Genomic DNA, 8,115 nt, shown 5'->3' with positions numbered 1-8,115 from the left:
GAAATGTCGATTCTCCTGTTTCTTGGATGCTGCCTGACCTGCTGCGCTTTTCCAGCAACACATTTTCAGCTCTGATCTCCAGCATCTGCAGTCCTCACTTTCTCCTATCATCTAAAAAGCACAAGTCAGGAGTGTGATCAAATACTCCCCACTTTCCTGGATGCGTGTAGCTCTAGCAACTCTCAAGATGCTCAGCACCATCCAGGAAAAAGCAGCACACTTAATTGGCACCACATCCATCACCAATATACAGTGGCAATAGTGTGTACAAGATGCAATGATGATTCTGATGAAGGGCTTTTGCCCGAAACATCGATTTTCCTGCTCCTCGGATGCTGCCTGAACTGCTGTGTTTTTCCAGCACCACTCTAATCTAGAATCTGGTTTCCAACATCTGCATCCAATTTTTTTACCTGTACAAGATGCAATGCTTTAACTTACTCAGCCTCCTTCAATAGCACCTTTGAAACTGTCCCTCAGAAGGAGAAGGCAGCAGATATGTCCCCTGCACATTCCCTTCCAAGCCACTCACCATCCCGTCTTGAATATATATTGCCGTTCCTTCACTGTTGCTGGGCCAAAATCCTGGAACTCCCTCCCTTATTCCCACACCACATGTTGCAGCATTTCAGGAAGGCAGCTCATCATGTTGTTCCTCAGGTCCAACCAGAGATGGCAATAAATGCTGGTGACAAAAGAAAATTGGAAAACTTCAATATAACAAGTCATTAGTGAGTGGTCGGCCATACCCTGCATTTGCATCACCAGAGAGTGAAGGTTTTTATGACAATATGACAAAATTTCATAAAATGCTTTGGTGTTAGGTTGCTAATAACCAGAATCCACAAATCCTACATTGACAGTACATTATTCAGACTGCTCAGCGATGTGATCCTTCATGGGGTTCAAAGATGTGGCAATCATCTAAAAGGCCCAAGTCAGGAGTGTGATGAAATATTCTCCACTTTCCTGGATGTGTGTAGCTCGAGCAACAGAGAGAGAGAGAGAGAGACCTTTGTACTGAAGGCAGGGATTTGAACGGATTATTAATCCAATCATCTGACTTACTTTCCTCTAACAGTGTCCATGCTATTACTGCACCTCCTCTCTCTCTCTCTCCCTGAGTCTGTTACTGACCACCCCCAAGGTTTTGGGATACTTTTGGTCATGAATGCGTTTAAAGCCATTCTATTATTCCTCAGTGGAAGATCCTGATGTTCTACAAAAAAGCTGCAGCACAGAGAAACATTTCTCCCAGGCTACTGTTGTAAAAAGGCTATGCCCACCTATACTTGACCTGTGTTCTGACCTTTTGTATGATTAATTGAGGAAATGCAGGATACAATTAAATGAGTATGACTGAGAGGCCCAGTGATGTTGGGTACCATTTCCAGAATTTATACTGGTTGCTTTGTGATTCAGATTAACTCAGAACAGGAAATATAAGGCACATCAAGATGGACTATTCGAAAATAGAAACTTCAATCTGAATATTGCCCATTGATTACTAGAGCTGGAAAGTAAGTTTTCCTATATCCTTGGACTTACTGTTGAGTGCCTTCAGATTGTGAACCCACCCCTCTCCCTGCTAACTCTCCAGGCTAGATACTCTGCTGCAGTCCTGGTGACTGGGGAAAGAGCAGTGGATGTGGAGCGCATGAACTTAAGGAAAGTACTTGTCATGAGTAATTACCAGAGAAGATTAAGGGAGAGAGGGAGGAGGTGCAGTAATAGCATGGACACTGTTAGAGGAACAGTAAGCCAGATGATTGGATTAATAATCTGTCCAAATCCCTGCCTTCAGTTCAAAGGTCTCTCTCTCTCTCCCTCAACACAGATTCCCCTCTATTTCAGTACCTAGCTCCCTCTCCCTCGATACAGTTCCCCTCTCTCTTTTCCCCCTGATACAGAGTCCCCTCTGTCTGTCTCTCTCTCTCTCCCCCTTCCTCAATACAGTTCCCTCTCTCTTTCTCTCCTCCTCAATACAGTTCGTTCCCTCTCTATCTCTTGATACAGTACCCTCTCTCTTCCCCTCAATACAGTTCCCTCTCTCCCTCCCTCAATACAATTCCCCCTCTCATTCTCTTTTCCTCGATGGATATCTCTCTCTCTCTCTCTCGATACAGATTTCTCTCTTTCTCTCACTTGATGTAGAGCTCCTCATTCTCTAATACTTTGACAATGACATGCTAACATGTTGTTTTGTCTTAATATCAAATGATGTTTATTCCTGGGTTTTTTTTTACAATACAGATTAAGCTGTTTCAGCACATTGTAATCAGTCTGGTCTTGTTGCCTCGACCAGTTTCCATTCTATCCCAGCCTCATCCAGAAAATCACCTACAATGGTTTCTCTTCCTCCTCCTGCTCTTGTGTCCTTCTAAGATTTCTTTTTGGTCTCTTTCATCCAAAAATATAATGACAATTCTTACGTGACACCCAGCTCCATCTCACCAATACCTCACTTGACCCTTCCACTGTATTTGGAATTTTGTCAGCATTCATTGGGCAAATTGATGGGCAAACATTTCCTCCAAATAGTATTGGGAAGATCTACACCGTCATCATGAAATCTCTGTCCCAGTCATTGGGTCCTCCCTCTCCCTGGCAGCTGAGCCCGCCACGTTGGTTGCACACTTGGATTCCTGTTTGGATCAGAGTTGGCATTTTGACTCCATACCTTTTCCATCTTGAAGTTCAGTTACTATACAGTTACTTATGGTAATTGCAGTCGATGCTCCTTAAGGAAGCTACCTGCCCATAAATGCAGATGACTCTTTCCCTGCCTCATTTTATCTCTGGCTGAAGTCTCTGTCCATGTTATTGCTATATACAGATTTGACTATTGCAGCCCACAGTTGTGGCCATACTTCCAGCTTCCTCCAGAAACCCTAACTCAACCAAACACTGCCAACTATATCCAAACTCACACCAAGTCCCATTCATTCATCACCACTTAGCTCCTTTGCTTCCAGTGTTTTCTGGTCCGGACGTGCTGCCATTTTAAAATCCTTATTCTTTACAAACAGCTCCACATCCTTGTCCCTGCACTTGGAACGCTGCAAGATCTCCGCTGGTTTTCCGCCTTTGATAGTCATGGCCTTAAGCTCTGGATTTCTCTCCATTACCTTCCTCCTAGCTCTTTTTGATGCTCCTTGAAGATGTTACTTTGTTACCTGCTCAAATGGGACTTGGTTTCACATTTTGTTTGATAAGCTCCTGTGGAATTCCTTGGGAGGCCTTGATGCAAAAAAGAGACATTTTCGCAAAGTTTTTCATCTTGCACCCGTCAGGATAATTTGCAAGAATACCAGGATAAAGGAGAAGATCGTTTTACATCAGATGAAAAGAGAATGCTAATTGGTTGGCAAGGAGGAAGGAACAGGTGTCAGCCATTCAGCCATCAATATGGGTGGCATGGTGGCTCAGTGGCCTCACAGCACCAGGGACCCAGGTCCAAGTCCCACCTTGGGTGACTGTGTGAAGTTTGCACATTCTCCCTGTGTCTGCATGGGTTTCCTCTGGGTGCTCCGGTTTCCTCCCACAATCCAAAGATGTGCAGGTTAGGTGAATTGACTGTGCTAAATTGCCCGTAGTGTTAGGTAAATACAGGGTAGGGAAATGGGTCAGGGTGGGTTACTGTTCAGAATGTCGGTGTGGGGTTGTTGGGCCATCGGGCCTGTTTCCATACTGTCGGGAATGTAATCTAATCATGGCTGATCAAATACTTCAATGGCTTTTATTCATCCCATCCCCATAATCTTGCCTGTCACTGGTGTTCAGAAAACTATTGATATCTACCTTAAATATCCTCAGAGAATGAGCTTCCATAGTCCCCTGTGGTGGATAATTCGAAAGATGTAAAAAACATTCTCCCCATCTCAGATCTAAGTGGCGCCCCCTTGTTTTAAAGTTTTGTTGGTATGTATGTCCCTTGAAGAATTTTGTAAGTTTCAATGAGATGATCTCTCATTCTTCAAAACTCCAGAGAAAACAAGCCCGGTTTTCCCAATCTCTCTCCATAGGACAGTCTCACCATCCTGGGAATCATTGCACTCCCTCTATGGCAATAATATCTTTCCTGAGATAAAGTGAAAAATCGCACAACTCCAGGTTATAGTCCAACAGGTTTATTTGGAAGCACTAGCTTTCAGAGCACTGCTCCTTCATCAGGTGGGTGTGGAGTATAAGATTGTAAGACATGGAATTTATCAAATAAATTTACAGTGTGATGTAACTGAAATTATATACTAAAAAAGACCTGGATTGTTTGTTAAGTCTCTCATCGTTTAGAATGATCATGTTGGTTTCAGTTCTTCCATATGTAAATCGCAAACCTTTTTTTAAAAGTTACATTCTCAAGTGAACTGCGATAAGGAGACCAAAATTGCACTCAGTGCTCCAGGTGAAATCTAACCTAACAGCTTACTGCACCCACAGAAACAGACGTTGCTGGAAAAGCTCAACAGTCTGGCAGCATCTGTGAAAAGATATCAACATTAAAGTTTCAGGTGCAGTGGTCAAAGCTGATTTCTTTTCACAGATGCTGCCAGACCTGCTGAGTCTTTTCCATCAATTTCTGTTTTGTTTCTGATTTACAGCATCCACAGTTCTTTCAGTTTTTATACTGCACCTACATGTCAACCTGCAATTCCTATTGGCAAGGACACCTAGGCCCCTTTGTATGTCTACACTTTACAACCTCATCCCATTTAAGAAATACCCTGCACATCCGTTTCTCCTATCAAAGTGAAGAACCATTCATTTCTTTTGCCCAATACCTTCCCTTTGCCATGTTCTTGCCTATTCATTAAGCCTGTCCAGATCCTCCTAAAGCTGCTTTGCACCTTTCTCACATCTCACCTTCCCACTTAGCTTTGTATCGTCCACAAATTTGGAAATCTTACACATCTCTAGGTGTTTTGGAGTCTTCGAGTCATACTGTATAGAAACAGACCCTTCAGCCCACTAAGTCTGTGCTGACCAACAAACACCAAACTACACTAATCTCATTAATCTGCACTTGGGCCTCAGTCTACCATGCCCTGGCATTTCAAGGGCACATCCAGATGCTTCTTAAATGTTAGGAGCATACCTGCCTCTACCACCCTCTCAGCCAGCATGTTCCATACATGTACTACCATCTAGGCGAAAAAGATTATCTCAGATCTCCTCTAAAATTATCTTTTAATTGAACTTGTTAAGAGACTTATGATAGGTAGGACCTGAATCCAGGCCTCCTGGCTCAGGGATAGGAACACTACCACTGCACTACCACAGCCCATGTTCCCAACTTTAAAACCTTTGACATATAATTGTGGACAGCCCTTAGTCACAATGCCAACATGAGAACGGCCCATTTATTTTTACTCTCTGTTTTCTGTCTGTTGGCCAATTGTCTATCTATGCCAGTACAGTACTTACTATCGTATGTGCTTTAATCTTTCTAACCAGCCTCGTGTGAGGGATTTTATTGAAAGCCATTTGAAAGTCTAAGTATGTACTATGTCTATCAGTGCTCCTTTATCAAATTTATCAGTAATAGTCTAAACAAAATGCTCACAAGCTCATCAAACACGATGTCCCATTCGCAAACCCATGCTGACCATGTCCTCGCAAATCCTAACCAACCAGACATCTATTTATCCTCTCCTTTAAAATAGATTTTGGCATTTCCCCACAACTGATGTAAAACCTACAGGTTTGTCGTTCCCTGTTATCTCACTTGCTCCCTTCCTAAATAGTGGGATAACATTTCCTACCTTCCAACCTACATGCATCATTCCAGGATTTTGGAAGATAATCACCAATACATTGACTACCTCAATAGCCACTTCCTTCAACACTCGAGGGTATAGACTGTCTTAATAAGTGGCTAATATTATGATTAGTTGTTTGCCCTAATGCAGGAAGGCCCACCGTTTCATTTACTGTTGTGATCATTCCAGTTGTGGACACACTAGAAATTTTAATAGTTATCTATGTGTGAAAGGACGTAGATATCTGAAAGAGTTAGTACTGAGGAGTGGCTTAAACATCCCCCACTATGATGCTATCATATAGACTTGGTGGGAGAACAGCTTAGGACCTGTTGTCCAGATCTCTCATATCAGTGTAACTCGTGCCTGATTACTAACATGCAATAAACTACCTCTTGTTCAAGACATAAGTCTTTTCTTGTTAAAATACCAAGTTGTTTTCTTGAACCACACCAGACCACATGAGCTCTGTAAATCTCAGAGTGTGGTGGCAGTGAACTTTGCCCATGGTGAGCAATTGTGCAGGCAGCCTCAGACAGTGAGATGGTCAGTGGCGAGGATTGCTCACCCAGCTTACAGAGTATTTCTTATTTCCCTGAAACAGGTCTCCAGTGACCAAGCCGAGCCTCTGCCTGTCACGCAGCCAGTTCAAACAACACAGCAGACACAGACACCAATGCAGACAACGGTACAAATACCAGTGCAGATCTTATCACAAACACCAGTACAGACAAGTTGCCTGGGGAGAGGTAAAATGGCAAAACATTTGACACCAGATGAGATGACATCGAAAGATTACTACTTTGATTCCTACGCTCATTTTGGCATCCACGAGGTAAGTTTTGATCTCTTCCTGTATTGATGGAGTACCTCATTCAAATGATCATTGTGCAACATATATAAATGTTACCCATTAAATCAATTCATACACATATTTTCTGCTTCATAACATGGGCAACTTGATTATTTTAATCTAGTGGAGAGGTGAATGTAATTTCCATGGGGAACATGTCAGTATTAACCATTCGGAAATGGAGATGGTGGTCCTTTTTGAACTTTAGTGGAGAATGCGAAAACTGTCAGGAATGGGACAGCTGAGAAAATAATATTGTGTTCTCTTCAGTGATCAGTCTTGTACTACTAACCATCCAACATCCCTAACCAGCCAACATCCCTCATCAGCGCAATGTCCCTAACCAGCCTGGTGTCACTAACCAGCCCAACAACTTTAATCAGTCCAACATCCCTCACCAGCCTGATGCCTCTAGCCAGCACAACATAACTAACCATGTCCCTAACCAGCCTGGTGTCACTAACTAGCCCAACAACTTTCGCCAGCCCAGTAGCCCAAACCAGCTTGACTTCACTTGCCAGCACAATATCCTTAACCAGTGCCACATCCCTAACCAGCCCACTATTAAATTATTCTGAAGTTCCTAACTAGCTCAACATTGCTAACCACATCAATGCTCTTAACCAGTTTGCAATCACTAAGTAGATCAACATCACCAACCAACTCCGTATCACTAACCAGCCCAACATAGCTAATTAGTTTGATTTCACTAACCAGTTCTAGTGATTAACTGGCTTAACTAGCAGAGTTTTATTTGTTCGAGGTCATTAGTCTGGGGTGCAGAACACAGGAATAGTCTTACTGCACCAGTTAGATGAATGACACAGAGACTTGAGATGATCTCACAACAGTAGCTTAGGAATTAAAATCCAGTTAATAAAACAAATTAAAAATAGAATTAAAAATTACTATTATCAATAATAATGACTATGGAACTACCAGATGTCATTAAAAATAATCTAAATCATTAATGAGTTTTAGGGAGGGAAATCTGCTGTCCCTACTTATTTTTACACATGTCTCCAGATCTACAGCACTGTGGTTGACTCTGTAACTGCACACTGAAATGGCCGAGCAAGTCATTCAGTAATGGTAGCCTTGTCAAAAACACCCACGTTAATGAATATAAAATATTAGTCATCACATAAATTGTCTTCATAGTTTCCACTAAAAAAAGTGTGTAGAATGTCCAGCTTTCAATAGTCTCTATGTTGCAAACTGCAACTTTAGAAGGCCCAAATGGGTAGGTATGAGTAAAGCACTTTCAAGTGTGTGTTTCGCAGGTATAATGGGTCAAGGGGGTGGTAAGAGGGAGGATGGGGACAGATATTTGAGAGAGCAAAGTCTGACTCTGAGGATGCGGGGTTTGAGAGTGCTGGTGAGGGTGGAGTATGAGGAGGGCAGGATTAGTGGAACAGGGTGCAATGGGGCTGGATGGGAGGGGAGTGTGTGCTAGGGGATGGGCTCCTGGTGATAGGGTGAGGGGGTAGAATAGGAAGTGAC

At 42.7% G+C, this 8,115-nt stretch overlaps 1 protein-coding gene across 2 annotated transcripts in view; it reads left to right on the top strand.

The window, feature by feature from the left end:
• The window catches only part of prmt8b (protein arginine methyltransferase 8b), an 84,160-nt gene that overhangs the window by 49,625 nt on the left and 26,420 nt on the right, over window positions 1–8,115 (top strand). For both annotated transcript variants that reach the window (XM_043709828.1, XM_043709830.1), the window contains one exon: window positions 6,364–6,594. In XM_043709828.1, the coding sequence (XP_043565763.1) occupies window positions 6,364–6,594 (231 nt within the window). The remainder of the gene's footprint in view (window positions 1–6,363; window positions 6,595–8,115) is intronic.

This window comes from Chiloscyllium plagiosum, chromosome 19 (assembly GCF_004010195.1).
Source record: "Chiloscyllium plagiosum isolate BGI_BamShark_2017 chromosome 19, ASM401019v2, whole genome shotgun sequence".
NCBI lineage: Eukaryota > Metazoa > Chordata > Chondrichthyes > Orectolobiformes > Hemiscylliidae > Chiloscyllium > Chiloscyllium plagiosum.
This window is presented reverse-complemented; position numbering and strand designations above follow the sequence as displayed.